This window comes from Pagrus major, chromosome 16, assembly GCF_040436345.1.
Source record: "Pagrus major chromosome 16, Pma_NU_1.0".
Taxonomy (NCBI): domain Eukaryota; kingdom Metazoa; phylum Chordata; class Actinopteri; order Spariformes; family Sparidae; genus Pagrus; species Pagrus major.
This window is the reverse complement of record NC_133230.1, coordinates 26302706-26318622: the sequence shown is the minus strand read 5'-3', so window position 1 is coordinate 26318622 and position 15917 is coordinate 26302706. Positions and strand designations below refer to the sequence as shown.

General features: G+C 42.3%; 2 protein-coding genes across 4 annotated transcripts; both read right to left on the bottom strand.

The window, feature by feature from the left end:
• Nucleotides 1–2416: 2416 nt before the first annotated feature.
• On the bottom strand, nt 2417–12902 carry srrm1 (serine/arginine repetitive matrix 1). Of its 3 annotated transcripts, none has more exons than XM_073482852.1 (17): nt 12814–12902; nt 11821–11910; nt 11432–11554; nt 9080–9250; nt 8751–8851; nt 8434–8658; nt 7928–8119; nt 7645–7764; nt 7288–7496; nt 6285–6365; nt 5515–5601; nt 5173–5308; nt 4997–5083; nt 4412–4894; nt 4115–4301; nt 3379–3552; nt 2417–3260 (listed from the first exon to the last, which is right to left on the bottom strand). In XM_073482852.1, exons 1-17 carry the CDS (start codon nt 12832–12834, stop codon nt 3150–3152), a joined length of 2598 nt encoding a protein of 865 aa, XP_073338953.1. In that variant the 5' UTR covers nt 12835–12902; the 3' UTR covers nt 2417–3149. The 3 variants fall into 3 exon arrangements, with proteins under 3 accessions (XP_073338953.1, XP_073338955.1, XP_073338954.1); XM_073482853.1 differs by having other exon boundaries at nt 3146–3253; XM_073482854.1 differs by lacking the exons at nt 11432–11554; nt 11821–11910; nt 12814–12902 and adding an exon at nt 11063–11125.
• A 799-nt stretch (nt 12903–13701) lies between these two features.
• Nucleotides 13702–15290, bottom strand: LOC141011164 (tubulin alpha-1C chain-like). The gene is made up of 3 exons (XM_073484409.1): nt 15155–15290; nt 14923–15071; nt 13702–14839 (listed from the first exon to the last, which is right to left on the bottom strand). Exons 1-3 carry the CDS (start codon nt 15273–15275, stop codon nt 13862–13864), a joined length of 1248 nt encoding a protein of 415 aa, XP_073340510.1. The 5' UTR covers nt 15276–15290; the 3' UTR covers nt 13702–13861.
• Nucleotides 15291–15917: the final 627 nt, after the last annotated feature.

The following is a 15917-nucleotide window of genomic DNA, read 5'->3' as shown; positions in this document are numbered from 1 at the left end:
GCCCATTGACCATCACCATCCTCACCGCTGAAGCAGAGACAATGATGCATGATCACAGTTTTAGGGAAGGTAGTTGTGCAGTAGAGCTGGTAGAGAATAGACCATCAATTAAGCTCCCACATCTATCACAATACACAGATGAACTGTGCTTTCCAGAAAGCAATAACGGCAGCTAAACAACATTAAATAACAACCAGTGCTAAGACACCATTAATGACAGATGCCTGCAACATACAGCAGCAATAGCCCACAATTCATATAAATAAAGAACTTGGAAAACTGAAAACAAAATAGCATCACCAAACTATTTCAGTGATCTTTGATGGCAGACTTCAGTGATGACAAGGTGACCCACACACTAAACTTCACAATAAAATAGCTGGTTTTAGTCTACTCCAGTATTCATTAATGACTGGACAGAAATAACGTACACACTTGCAATACAATCCATTACTTTGTGTCGCTATATAATTTATCTGTCAGCCTACAAGCATGAACATGCAGATGCAGCACGTCAGCAAATGCTACAGTGTTGAATGGACTGTAGGGGACCACAACTACTGAGCTATTGTTAACGAATTAGCGCCCTGCTTTCCAGCATGGCAGGCTCGACAGGGGGAAGAAGCCGTGTCCGCCCTGCTGGTGACACTACAGGCTCCACATGGCCACCGTGGCGCGTTGGGTTACGGATGGAAAACCTAAACATTAAACTTAGTCGGACTACAACCCTTCTCCTCGCGGTTTTATCAAATGTAGAAACGCCTCGTGAGTGAAAGGCAAAGCAAAAAAAACACACCCCAACGTTCATTTGTAGAAAGACAATAGCAAACACTGCATCCGCGAAGCCTTCATCATCACAATACACTGGTATGGGTTAAGCTAAGTGGGAGATTCGCAAAATGAAAAACTTCTCCCATGCGGCTCGTGCTGCGGTCTTACCTTCACAAACAGCTCGATAACGGGTTCGTTATCCGCCTTTACTCCGTTCTGCGGTACCGACAGCGACATTGTGGCTACTACTATTCAACTTTTGCTATCAAATGGGAGTTTTTCTCCTGCTACCACGCCCGACTTAGCTCGGTCCTCTTCTCCACCACTCTTTTTTTTTCCCGCACTGGAGCCCAGTAGGCGCTTTGTCACCCCGAGGAGGACCCGGTGCTGGGAGCACAAAAGTCTCTGTAGCAAAGCGGACGAGGAGGCAGCGGTGTCTGCCTGATACAGTTGTTTAAACGGTGCTAGTATATAACGCTAAGCTATTACAACATTGTTAGACCGTGAGGCTCTTCCTCCTGGGTATGTAGTGATGATGAGGACGGGTGGGAAGAGGCAACGGGATTATTTAAAGCCGTGATGTCATCTGAAGCGCAAACATACAAAAAATGTGGGAGGGTTTTGGGAGGGGAGTCTTCTTGTTGGGGGGAGGAGGAGGAGGAGGAGGATGCCTCAGAGCCGCTCATGGCTACAGAGAAATAATGCGTGAAAATATGCAGTAGACAGATATATTCTGCTTCTTATCAACAAATTAATCCATTTTGAATTCTCAAGAAGTACTTATTTTCTTTTTAAAGGAGCACTATGTAGTGTTGGACAAGAAATTCAAACTCATAATTGTAAAATTTACTAATGCGGTAATAATACAAAGTCATTATTTATTTTTTCTTTAACTGAATCAACAAGCTGTTCTCAGAGGAAAACTAAGTCCCCAGAACATTTTTTGAAGCTAGAAAGGTGGCAGGGTCCGCCAAACATAAACAAAGTAAATAAGATTGTGCTGTCCTTTAAGTTTGTTTATTCAGTCATGAAGACAAAGATTTTGGTTTAGTTTGTTTAGACATAAAGCATCAATGAAGATCTTCCTCCAAACTACATATTGCACTTTTAAAATAACTTTATCCATCATTTACTTTTGTCTATGCAACTCTCTTGACTTTGATTTGTATTACGTAATTTTTATTTTTGTGCTATTGATCCAATCACCTGTTTACATAGTGTATTCTACTTTGTCTGGTCTCCCCCAGGTACTTGACAATTATCATTAAAATTTGCCACTTTTTAATGAATAAGTCAATGATTAACTCACTAATAATGTCAAAGAACACAAATTAAGGTTAACTGGGATTTTCATAATTGGCCAGTACTACTGTTACAAAAGTTTTATTGACTTAGCTACAGTGAACACATTTCAGTTAAGCTGTTAATGTGCTGCATCATGTGTTGTGGGTTTTGAAGGCGAGTTTGCCACTCATCTCTTCAAGCACACAAAGGTGTTTCACACTTATTTGTATCAGATGTAGACCTGCGTACAGAAGCAGACATTCAAACCCAAAAACTAACAGCTTCTTTTTTTCCATTCTCCTAAATACATTAGTTCTGATATCTACCATCTCAAACAAAAGACAAAAATCTGAACATTAAGGAATGCACACATCCTATAAAAAGGTTTTAATTCCGAAAGGATGACAGTATGACAAGAGCCAGGGGTACTAAATACAAATCATATAGCAGTCCCACAGAGTTTAGCTTGGTGCAAGGGTTTCAACATAAAATTGCATATCAATCCATTTGGAAAAATTAAAGCAAACTGTATCACATCAGATTAGTCTTGAAATGAGACCATGTCAGAGTCAGAAACAGCCAGGTAAACAGTGCCAAAGACCTCTATTCGGTTACAATAAGGGACAAGACATTCTGTTACAGCCTCTGATAGTTCACACAGCTATGCAACTGTTTCCACTAATGAAAGGCATTGGTAACAGTACGTTACTGTATGTTGGTTTTTCTCTACACTCCATAAGTGGTTCATGCACATTAGAGACAATCACTGCACATGCAATCATTTCTCAGTGGAATCTATTGAAGCCTGTGGGAAATATTTTAAACCTGCCTATTTCAAACATCTGAAAGCTCTTCAACTGTTCCCCTGCTCAACATTTTAAAATCAAGGACAACAAAAGCGTCTTTACAGTTTAGATAATACACTAACTGACAAATCAAGTTTTTAGTCAAACACACTCTTCAGAATGTACCAAACCAGTAAAAAGAAAACAAAGACTCAAGATTTAACAATTTGTACATTCTAAAGCTGAACCAGGTTGATGACAAACATCAAAAGTGAGTGGAAAATTCAAAAGTGACGAAGGCTCTTGTTTTCAAGACATCTGTGATGGAGACATCTGGGCCTTCCTCATGGAGCGCAGTGCCTTCTCTCGTAGGTGCTTCTCCAGGTCGTCCAAGCTGTCCTCTACTTCACTGTCTGATTCCTAAAACAAAAACAGCATGAAATACACACAAATACAGAATGTTGGTGCATGGAAAACCAAACAATATCTTTCTTTGGAGCAGAAGGCCTTGGTGGCCACAATCAGAAACGGATTTAACCTTTCTTGACTCTCCATCCTCCTCGATGCCCTGGTTTTCTTGTCCCTCTCCAGTCACAGTGGGACCACTCTTCTCCTTCTTATGCTTCTTGTGCTTCTTGTGTTTCTTCTCCTTCTTATGTTTCTTTTCCTTCTTCTTCTTCTTTTTCTTTCCACTGCCATCGACATCAGAATTCTGTGGTAAAACAGATTATTATGAGGACATCCTTAAAAGTGTTTCGAAAATAACAACACAAAATTAAGTAAATTGATGATCATCAAGTATTAATGTGCCAAGATTGGATTAGGCTACAAAAAGGTTGAATGAGGGGTGGGAAAGAGGTGGGATGATGTTGCAGATTTAATCTTCAGAGAAAAGTTCACAATCCTGTATATTCCTAATTTATTGAAGGAATTGTTGCTGTGATGTTGGACAACTATTGGTTGAGAGCATATGATGATGTTTTTGGCTTGCTGCTCAACTATTTACGGAAATGCAATGTATCTGCATACTTTCACTGCAATTTCCAACTCTAAAATAATTTTAAATGCTGCCACTTAGGAGGCACCAGACAAAAACAGTGAGTGAATTTTTTTTAACAACCTAATGGGCATTTTACAATGTGCAGCAATTGTGCAAATACATAATCTCCAAAAAATACCCATGATAATCAAGACTCAAGTTAAGATCTTTCATAAATATATAGCTGATCTAAGAAAACCATGTTAGTATGTTGATGTAAGCTGTAATGTCAAACCTTGCTTGGAGATTGACTGCCGGAACCACTGCTGGCCTTTTTAGCGGGGGGTGGAGACCCACTGGCTGAGCGGGATGGTGAGGGGGAGGCAGATGCCGGGGCTGGACGTTTCTGAGCTGCTGGTCGAGGGGAAACCGATCTGGATCTGGAGGATGCTCTCCTCATAGGCTGAGGACTGGGAGACGGTCTGTGAAGAAGAAAAGGGTGACATTTAAATGATGGCACATGTACAAAACAGATTATTGCATCCAAAAAGATAAGACAGCATTATTCAGGCATGCTAGCTGCCTTGATTACCTCTGGTTGTTGCGTGGCTCTGGAGTGCGGGACACTCTGCGAATGGGTTTACCACTGTGTGAAGGGGACTGCTGTCTCCGCTGGTTAGATGGAGATGAACTGGTAGTTTCAAAACGTCCCTGAGGACTAGTGGAACCCCTAACATTGCGACTGCGGTTTGCAGGCGATGGGGAGAGGCGGCTGGCTGCTCCATTGGGGGATCGTGTATCCCTGCTTGGCCTGACAGAAGGCAACATGGGGCTCCTCCTGTGTCTGGGGGGAGATGAGGAGGTTGGAGGTGTGCGTCTCCTTTGAGCGGGAGAACTTCTGCGCTTGGGGGACCTGGAGGGGCGTCGCTTGGCCCCTGGAGATGAGCGTTTTGCAGGAGAGCTTGACATCCTCCTCTTCTGTGGCGGCAAAGGTGAGGGGCTGTAGCGACGCTGGATAGGGGGAGAATATCGTCTGGGGGACGGAGAACGACGACGGGGAGGTGGGGAAGGAGACCTGGGTAGCATCAAATTCAAATATCAAAAAAAAAAAATGATTCAAATTGTCAAATATTATATACAAATGATAGCTCTGGAGATAAAATGACAATGTTAATACCTTCGTCTAGGAGGTGAGGGAGATCTGCGACGACGTGGGGGAGAAGGGGAGCGACGTCTGCGTGCAGGAGACGGAGAGCGTCTTTTTCTGAAGGCAAAAAAATACATGCGTACAATGTAGACCATGGATTTCAGTTGAACATCAAGTTAAGTCATTCAGATAAAAATGTGTCTGACCTTGGAGAGATATCCCTGTGTCGCCTCCGTGGGGAGGGGGTACGACTACGTCTCCTCCTGACCTCACCATTCCTGGCACCTGGCCCTGCTGTCGGCCTCTTGAGCCCCTCGTCTTCCGAGGAGGAAGACCCTGTATCTGAAACCAAAGAGACAGAGGACATCAACAACTAGTTTTATTGTAGCCACAACCATATGCGAAGAGGAAAAAACACCAAGGTTGGGGTTAGGGCACAGCTTCAAAAGTCCATGAGACGATGAGAGCAAGATGACATGGACAGACTTGGTTAAAAAGAGAGGGTTGAGTATGGGAGAGGACAGAACGGGGATAAAAACGCTAATAACCTGAAGATGACTGTCGGTTCTGCCTGCGATACTGACGCCGCTGCTGCACCGAATCTGATGTTGCCCCTTTCTCATTTTTATCCTCCTCTGAAATGTAGAGCAATGAGTGTCCCATCAGTGTAAACAGAGCCAGTGAAACAGACCAGTGCCATGGAAAAGTTACAGATAAAACAGAAAAATAAAAGATCCCTATATCTGGGTATATTGAGTTCTCTTTAGGTTTCAATGTGGCACAATGTAATGAGACATATGCTACCATTTTTTCTTGTGCAAGTGTGATTCATCATGTTTTAGTTTGTATTGATACCATAACTGGGATCATTAGACAATTATCACACAGAATTATCAATGCAGGTTATGCACTGGCATGAGGTCCTTGGACATAGATTTACTTAACCTTCTACTTCACAGACTATTTCCATTTGCAATGGTCAAAAATATTTTGGCAAAAAAACCTGGTTCTAAAACAACAGAAAAAAATTCATTTTTGATGTTAACATAGGATTTTCAAAGAAGCCCCTGGAAATGTCCTCTCATTTTTTCCTCCACAGCTAGACCAAGCTTCTACCATTAGCTTAACTTGTAGTGCATTATCAGAAATAATCATTTCAACGTGCGCCTTCATACTGAAAGTCAGGGCAAACCGACCAGGTAAATAGTATCCATTTCTGACAGGTACAAGTGTTTGGGAACTCCATATGACCGGTCATCCCAATTTTTAAAGTGAAAGGCCATTATAGTTCTTCAAACAGACATAGTTTAACTCTTACCTGACTCGGACCCTTCAGAAGGTCTGGGCTTGGCATTATCTGATGGAGAGTCACTCCTTCCTCCTGGTTTTCGCTTTAAACCTGAAAAACAAGAATTTTAGATGCACTTATGATAATCATACTCCTTTACTATAACTAGTGAAATTACGGTTTAGTCTGGAAACAATTCATACTGAAAAATGGACTGTAATGATTTGGTTCTGTAACCTTATTTACAAAGTACCACACGATTTGAAATAATGAAATCTTATTTCTAAAGACACAGAGGGAGCCAAGGAGCTAATGTGGCCGATGAACAATGCCACCGTCCATCGCCGATGTAGCCATCGATTACTAATCCCTGACCATCATAACATCGTGATTCAAAAGGCTACACACCAGAGAGCACAATTAAGAGGCATGCCCCCTCAGAGTTGCAGTAGGGCAAGATTTGTTGTTGTCGTTTGCGATATGTGGGGAGTGGAAATGGGAAGAAGTATGTTACTGCTCAGTGCACTAACATTACGTCTCCGTGTCTCATTTATTATTTTCTCACTAAATCAGATCAGTTAGGCGAACCCAAGGCACTCGGTTAAATTTGTGGCAGCAGTGTTTCCTTTCCCGCGGGCCGCTGTTTGTCTCAGTCATGCCGTTTTTATATACATTCTACTTAGCTTAGCTTCCTTGGCTAGTCGGCCAACATTGTTTTATGCGTATGAGGCCGAACAAAGCCAAGTAACGGACATGTGGTACTAAGATGAGGACACTTTTAAACCTGGCACAGGGATGTATGTCGGTGTAACGGGAGATACATCTGCAGGGTGAGACAGTTGGAGATTCATGTCAGAGCAGTGGTGGGAAACAGCAGCGGCTACAGTGGTGAGCTAATACGCAACTACTGCCTTAGGACAACACTGAGGGGACACACTGCCTAAAATTCGTAAACAATGTTATCGTCCATCACAACGTCGACTGTAGACATCGTCACGTGCCAATTCAGCAGATATCGCCCAGCCCATCATACCCAGTGATCTATTTGGTGATGCAGAGCCTCTGCCTCTTCTGCCCCGTGGAGATGGTGATCTTCTGTCCTTCCCTGCAGGGCTGATGGAGGTGTCAGGATGATGGACCTGTTTTCGTGGTGGTGTGCTTGATACTCTTTTCATTGCTTTTTTAGGTGAGCGAGAGCCAGAGGAGCTGCTGCCAGATGATGAAGCAGAGCGAGAGCGCCTCCTGCAGGAAGCAAACAAATTTAAAAAATGAAGCCTTGTAAATCCATGATCTACTGTACACAAATTGTATGGTGGCCAGTAATATATTTAAACAATACAAATAGAAATTAGTTCTTGAGAAACTAAACCTGTAAGCTGCATTCACTGACCTTCGGACTGGGGAGCGTCTATGCCTATGTCTGGAGCCGGTGGGGCCACGTCTCGGGGGGCTCCTTCGTCGAGGAGACATTCTCCTCCTAGGACTCTGTCTTCTACGAGGGGAGTAAGATCTGAAATAAGGTAGAGAGGGGGAGCTTAGAAAGCTTTTAATTTTTCTTAATATGTTCAAGAACTTTGAAGTTCTTGATTTTAAACAAGATAAATTAGACAAGGCTTTTGAAGAACCAGAAGACACTGTAATATTGTAATATAAGTAAGAAAATCAGAAATAACCTGGAACGGGAGCGTCGCCTGCGAGAGCGGGAATGGGAATGAGAACGAGAGCGGTGGTGAGGTCTTTCCCTTCTGTTGTCCTTTTCCCTTTCCCGAGACCTGGGCCTTTCCTCTTTCTTCTGAGTCTTCTCTGGCGAAGGTTCTTTGACTTCAATCACAGAGTCTGCCTTCACCACCTCCACAACCGTTTCACTACAGGCCACAGAAAGCATATTCGTTCTACATGTTACCCTTCAGGACATTATTCTATTTATCTAAAAACAAAACTACAATACCCATTTTCATGTAACAACATTATTTTTGACCCAGTCAACTGTTTACATTCTGTTTGTTAAGAATCATGACTGTATAACAAACTAACCAAGATAAAATACAAAAGTAACAGCAAAACAAACACAAGAACACTTTGTTTTTGTTACTAAAACCAACATTACAAACAATTTAGTATCAACTCCAAATCTACAAAGAAAATGTCAAATTGAACACAAAGGATTTTTTCTACAAACCAGGTGGAAGATGTTTCTTGGATGACTGGTTCTGGCATGGCTCTTCCAGATATCTCTGGTTCTACGAGTGGCTCCAGCGGTTTCGTGGGCAACTGCATCAGGGGTGGTGGGGGTGAACTGCCACCAGCTGGACTGGGTTTGCGTCTAGGGGAGCGTGAGGCACTGCGTTTCCTTTCCCGCTTCACTGGCGATCTTCGCCGTGGTGACGGTGACCTTGTCTTCCGCCTGGACAAATAAGCAGTAAACAAAGAGTTTGTTGTCATGTTCTGTAAAAAAATACACAATACAACTTCAACACTTGGACATCTTTCTCTTACCTCCTAGGGCTCTTTGACTGAGCCCTTTCTCTGACGTCCTTGTCCTTTTCCTTCTTATCCTCGTCAACCTTCTTCAGAGAAGCTAGCTTCTCCTGTTCAATCTATCAGACATAAAACAATGGGGAACAAACATGAATTCAAAAGGTATTGTCTATATATGGTTCTTGTAGGACACAAAAGAGGCTGTAGCTTTTCAGAAAAAAATGCTTTAGAACTGTACACTCTTTCCACCAAGAAAGAAATCCACAACCTCCTACTCTGACCACAGATCCATGACCTTCCTATGATCAACAAAGAAGTGCTGAAGTGCATCTCTGGGAGAAGCTCACCTGTCTCTGTTTAATTTCCTCTTTCTTCTGTTCCAGAAAAGCAGATGGGATGCCAGCAATGTTATCCTGGGCACTCAGCAGCAGGGGCCACAGGTCCTTCATGAACTCCCGGGCATTCTTCCCATTCAGGAAGCCTGTCAGGTTGATCTGCATCATCTTGCTATCCGGGTGCTGTAACACACACACGAAGGGGGAGAGAAAAGACCAAATGGCCATTGAAATAATGGAAGGCAAAATATCATGGGGAGGTAGGATCCCACTGGTGGGACTGCCTACCTTCTAGTCCTCACTAAACTATACCTGTAACTATGCAGTTAACCATAATCAAAACATGTTAGACTCTGACTACAATATTTAACATACCTGGGTCCAATACTTGACTCAATAACCTCAATAATCAAAATAAAAGTGTATTTGTACTCACAAACTCATCAAACTGAGAAAGCGAGCTAGCTGAGGGGAGACATATCTAGAGACTTAAAAACTGCATGCAATATTCTGTTCTACCCATTTCTGATCTGATTTTCCCCAGATATTCAATCAACAGACTCACATAACACAAAAAATGTTGTCATTATATTGATTTCCTCAGTGCTATCCCCACTACATTACATTTCTGTGTCCCTACCCACCCCGTGTTCTCCGGTCTCCCCACAGTCTACACTTCAGGAGTTAAACAAATAGCCACAATACAGAGTGCATTAAAACCCAACACAGCAAGTACAGTTCCGGTGTCTTCAGTGAGTCCCGTGGGATCAGTGGGCACGGAGCTCCCTTGGCTTGCTTCCGCCTCCCTACTGCTTGAGACTCAACCACCTTGAGCTTAATGTTATATCATTTATCTAAATTGCAAGAGACGAACAAGCAATAATGAGTACACAGTTACACAAAAAAGGAGTTTTATTTCAACAACTGCTAGAAATATTGAGAGATACCGTAATCTCAATTAAATCACCCTCTCTTACCATTATGCAACAGTACCCTTTAAACTTAGCTTTAACAGCCCCCATCCCCCAAAAGTTATGGCAGGAAAAGATCAAATGAAAAGACAAAAAGTAATATTTTTATGTGCAGTGCTTATGTCACCTATATCATTACTTAATACATGTGTGGTTTTAAGCATATTAGAAGAAGGAAAATAATTGGTTATAGGCATATGCCAAAACTTGCATTCAAGAATAATGTGTGTAAATTACTTAACCTTTTTTCAAAAGTCAGTCTGTGCAATGGAAATTACCCATTACCCATCTCAGGTGGCTTGACATATAAGTGGGATACACAGTATGAATTAAAGGACAATTTGGCCATAATAATTCTATTTGAATAAAGGAGTCAATAGTCTACAGGATGAAGAACATGCACAATTTAGTCTTCAAAAATAAAATGCATAGCATTGTGGGGCTCAGTATTACAGCTCTGCTGGCAAGAAGGATTTTGTTAAGTTCAAAAACATGATCACTATGGCTATTACAATGGCCTTCCAGTTTCAAAAGAGTAGCTTAATGCCAGACTGTAAAGTATTGTTTTATGGTTCAAAATCTCCAGTCTGTTCAACATCTAATTACACCTACATGAGATGCAGAGGTTTAACAGACTTGTTGCAGAATATTTCTAAATCAGCTGAAAATCTTGTTTTTGCTGACCTCCAGTGGCTGAAAGTCTCAACTTCCTACAGTGATGTAGAGGTACACCTGGATGGGTTCACAGCACCCTCACATCACTGTTAGGTGTGGTTACATAAACCACAACCAACAGAGGTGCAAAACACCTGACACTTTCAGAGGTGGTCAGGTGGACACAATACTTTTCAGCTTGGTGTTAAAATACTCTTAAAAAATGTTTTTCAGCCGATAATTCTAGCTATATTTAAAAGGATCTGGGCAATTTAATGATGCACTGCAAATACCCACTGAGAATATGATTATGGCATTGTTCAGGTGTCTTTCACTGACATGATATTGGTGATCCCTGCATATAACTCACCTCAAACCACACACTGCATCATGAAGGGAGAGTTGGGCTCAGTGACTTTGGGCTCAGGAGAGAGCTAATTAGGTGTTGGTGCTATACTTCTGATGCAAGGTATAACATCCATATTGGTTCAGGCCTTTTAAATCATAAATCACATCATCATTAGAAGACTGCTGAATAAAGGCACTTTGTCACATAACATCAAAACATGGTTATGTCATTATAAATAAGTTTAACACCAATTGTTACTTTACCCACTCAATGTCAATTTGACTAGGATGTGCAATTATGTGCTTATACCCCTTCTAAATGAGTAAGCAATGCTCTCAAATATATCACAGTTCTGAAAAAAACAAAAATAGACAAAATTAAAGACATTACCTTCTCCTCAAGCTGGTTAAATATGAACTCTATGACGACGTCATCCTCGAATCCAAGAATCTCTGTCACTCGCTGAGTAATCCAAGGTTTGATGACTTCCAGGTTCACTTTGGTCATGTCCACCTAAGGGCAGAATAAGCAGCCAAAATAAATATATAATAAAAAATAATAAAATAAGCAACCACTTGGTAAAGAAAAGCAGGACAAGCAAAACAAGCATGACTAAATGACCTGAGGCTACAATGTCGACAGGGAGCTCTGGGCTTTTAGTTTCATGCAAGCAACAGTGACTGCCATATTACCAATCTAATCAGTAATCACATGTTTCAACAAACAAATCAGTATCAAGAGTGTGGCAAAAAATAATGTAAATGTGGATGATCTGATACCTTCTTGTCCAGACATTCTGCAAATTTCAGCTGCTTCAGCAGTTTCTTCTGCTTGTTGCTGAACCGGTTGTCTTGCTCTGCACTTGTGCCCTAAAAAAATAAAAAATTAAATTGTAGTCGACCTATTTAAAGTAAGTGCACAGTTAACGCTACATCGACACACACGTAAACATGTGCACTCAAAAACATGCCGGTGAAACTGACATCGAAACCAAAACAATGAGTTTAAGTTAAGTTAGCAAACATTAACATTATGCTACTGCGAGTATTTGAAAGTTGGCAAATTGGTCAACATTTGTTCACATGCCCGGTGCCCACAGAAACATGTTGAATTTAACCCATGAAATTGAAGGCAAATAAGCTAACGTTAGCTTGAGAGGCTAAGAGTTAGCCTGCTTAATCCTCCAAAGAGACCCGACAGGCTAATATTAGCCAAAGTCTGGAGAGTATTTTGACCGACTACGACTCTTACACGGAGATAATATCAAAGTGATATCAGCGATGTTATTCAGTACACATTTAGGTGTACTTTACCCTAGCCAACGTTAGCATAGCAGCGGTCGTGACTAGCTCCCTCAAAGATAGAAACGATGCACCCCTTGGACGCCATTTTCAGTCAAGGCTAACAAATTAGTAGCAGCTAGCTAGCTATGTTGGCTCGTCTATTTCCTGCAAATATGTATTTGCTTACGAATGTGCAAAGGCTATGCTTTATAGGCAATAAACGCTAACATCACACAATACTACAGGGTAACATTTACTTCGTTAAGCCACGTAAACTACAGAAATAGACCAGCTGAAAAAAGACTCGTGTCGAAATCCAAGATTGTTTGTCATCAGTTGATAGACGAAGCCACCCTGACCATACCGTTTCCGACTGTATGGCCCTCCACCTGAATACATATTGCATATATTATGTTCTCAAAAAGGATTTTAGCCCCACGCAACTTTGCAGCAAATACTATGAGGTTACAAACAAATGTAAAGACTTACGCGGAAGAATCCCGCGTCCATTATCGGAGAAAATTAACAGGCGGCGTTCAGAGAGACGTGTGTGCGGCTCCGGTGAAATTGTGAGAGGCTAGCCGGATGAAGGTAGCGCCTCTACAGGAAGCAAACAGACACTACATCTACTGTGGAGGGCAGGGGAAGCACATCAGGCACATAGCCTGACCTGTACATGAATTAATTACATGTGAAAAACACCTTAACCAAATCCAATTTAAAAATGAAAAGATGAGTATTATAAAGCCATTTGTGGCTCCAGAGGAAGCTGCATGTAATCTGATATATTTCCTCCAGTGATATCACTCAGTGGCTAAATTGCATTGTGGGTAATGTAGGTATTCCAAGGCAGTCCACTGGTCTAGCATTGCATTCCTGTAATACTGTTGGACTAATTATGGACAGCTGATAAAACAAATGATCTGAATCAATAATGCAGAACCAGAGATATCACCTTTTTTATCCCACGCATTCTTCTTCCTTCTCATAACCTGACGCTAAAAATGAGACTTGCCTGAGCTATGATGATAAATCTAACATGACTGTTTGAGGTGTTTTTTCCAAACACAATTCTCATAGAAATAGACCTGGGACTGTAAAAACATACAGCTAGAGTAAAAAAGGTGAATATCAACACAGTTTTGGTGAGCAGAGTAAGAGTCATTGATACTGCTCAGGATAGCACTATGCTTTAAGCATTGGTCAAACTACAGAAAACAACCTGAACTGCTCTATTAAAAATGCTTTTATGAAAAGTAATGAGTGTATGACAGGAAATAGACCAGCCAAGAAAATGTTTTATTTTTTACACTGATAAGGCACAGATCAGTGATCAGTACAAGGGATTTACATTTACATTTAGGGCATTTAGCAGACGCTTTTGTCCAAAGCGACTTACAATAAGTACATTTGTATAAGTAAGTATAAGTACAAGAAAGAAACTACAACATATCACCATTGATAAAGTAAGAATGAAGAAATAGAAACAATTTTCAAGCCCTTGTCTGAGCATAGTAGCTGCTATTTGCATGCCTGTTTAAAAATCTTCTCCGTCATCGTCGTCGTCTCCCTGACTATCGGTTCCAACCTCTTCATAATCCTTCTCCAGAGCTGCCATGTCCTCCCTGGCCTCAGAGAACTCTCCCTCCTCCATACCCTCACCCACATACCAGTGAACAAAGGCACGCTTAGCGTACATCAGATCAAACTTGTGGTCGAGCCGAGCCCAGGCCTCTGCAATAGCAGTGGTGTTGCTCAGCATGCACACAGCCCTCTGGACCTTGGCCAGGTCTCCACCAGGAACTACAGTGGGCGGCTGGTAGTTGATGCCAACCTTGAAACCAGTGGGGCACCAGTCCACAAACTGGATGGTGCGCTTGGTCTTGATGGCGGCAATGGCAGCATTCACATCTTTGGGCACCACATCACCACGGAACAGCAGGCAGCAAGCCATGTACTTGCCGTGGCGAGGGTCACATTTAACCATCTGATTGGCTGGCTCGAAGCAGGCATTGGTGATTTCTGACACCGTTAGCTGCTCATGGCAAGCCTTCTCAGCAGAAATGACAGGGGCATAGGTGGCCAGAGGGAAGTGGATACGGGGATATGGCACCAAGTTGGTCTGGAACTCTGTCAGATCAACATTGAGGGCACCATCGAAACGAAGGGAAGCAGTGATGGAGGACACAATCTGACTGATCAACCTGTTCAGGTTGGTGTAAGTGGGACGCTCAATATCGAGGTTCCTGCGGCAGATGTCATAGATGGCCTCATTATCCACCATAAAGGCACAGTCAGAGTGCTCCAGGGTGGTGTGGGTGGTCAGGATGGAGTTGTAGGGCTCCACCACAGCGGTGGACACCTGGGGAGCGGGATAGACCGAGAACTCCAGCTTTGACTTCTTGCCATAGTCAACAGACAGGCGCTCCATCAGCAGGGAGGTGAAACCAGAGCCGGTGCCACCTCCAAAGCTGTGGAAAACTAGGAAGCCCTGAAGGCCGGTGCACTGGTCAGCCTGAGGACAGAGAGGAGGAGACAATGATCAAATATTCTGAAAACAAATTTTGAATTAAAGTGTTCTGCGCTGAATTTACCCACCAGTTTGCGGATCCTGTCCATTACCAGGTCGATGAGCTCTTTGCCGATGGTATAGTGTCCACGGGCGTAGTTGTTGGCAGCATCCTCCTTGCCAGTGATCAGCTGCTCAGGGTGAAACAGCTGGCGGTAGATCCCACTGCGCACCTCATCTAATGGGAATTATCATAAAACATGACAGTAACAACTGGAAAGGAACCCAAAAAACAATTTTAAAAATTCAATTTCAGTTTACCAATGACAGTGGGCTCCAGGTCAACAAAAACAGCTCTGGGGACATGCTTTCCAGCTCCAGTCACACTGAAGAAGGTGTTGAAGGAATCATCTCCTCCTCCAATGGTCTTGTCACTGGGCATCTGTCCATCCGGCTGGATTCCATGTTCCAGACAGTAAAGCTCCCAGCAGGCATTGCCACTCTGGACACCAGCCTGACCAACATGCACTGAGACACACTCACGCTGTGGAAGGAGACAAAGGTTTTTAAGGAATCAGAATAAAACTAAGTCTTGCTTGTCTGAAAAGTTCTAGGAACAACTGTAGCTAATTTAATGCTGGAGGCTTCTCATCACATGTTGAGGACTTCTCTAGAGCTAATATAAGATCTTAGGAGAAGGAAACAAGGTTCTTTTGTAAAGAATCAGACACCAGCTCATCATGACTTAAGTCACCTGATGACACGGTGCACAGTCATTTTCCCTCTGAAAGAACACCTTTTAGAAAGAAATATATGACAAAGAGGCTCATTATTCAGACATACAACGTGCCTAAATAAGACCAAAAATCTTGCTTTGAAACTTCACATTCCCCATCAGAGTTCTGTAACAAACAGCACAGCTGTAGTGAAAGATGTTCATATAAAAGAAGCCTCCAAATCATGCAACATGACAAATTAGGTCCTTAAGGCTTTAAGTGAATGGGTTTCGTTTGAAAAGTCTTTCAAATAAAAGTGAAATTGTAGAAGGTTAATGCTGCTTCTTCGAGTTGGCTGCCATGTGATA

Bases quoted from the DNA above. Each gene is read 5' to 3' on its own strand.
- srrm1 (XM_073482852.1), bottom strand. From the start codon at position 12,834: ATGGACGCGGGATTCTTCCGC. The intron at 8,120-8,433 runs GTTTGTAGAAAA...TGTGGCCTGTAG, and splicing joins CAAGAAACATCTTCCACCTG to TGAAACGGTTGTGGAGGTGG. The intron at 5,084-5,172 runs GTCAGACACATT...TTTTGCCTTCAG, and splicing joins CACAGGGATATCTCTCCAAG to AAAAAGACGCTCTCCGTCTC.
- LOC141011164 (XM_073484409.1), bottom strand. From the start codon at position 15,275: ATGCCCAGTGACAAGACCATTGGAGGAGGAGATGATTCCTTCAACACC. The intron at 15,072-15,154 runs GTAAACTGAAAT...AATTCCCATTAG, and splicing joins CCTGGAGCCCACTGTCATTG to ATGAGGTGCGCAGTGGGATC. The intron at 14,840-14,922 runs GTGGGTAAATTC...CTCTGTCCTCAG, and splicing joins TGGACAGGATCCGCAAACTG to GCTGACCAGTGCACCGGCCT.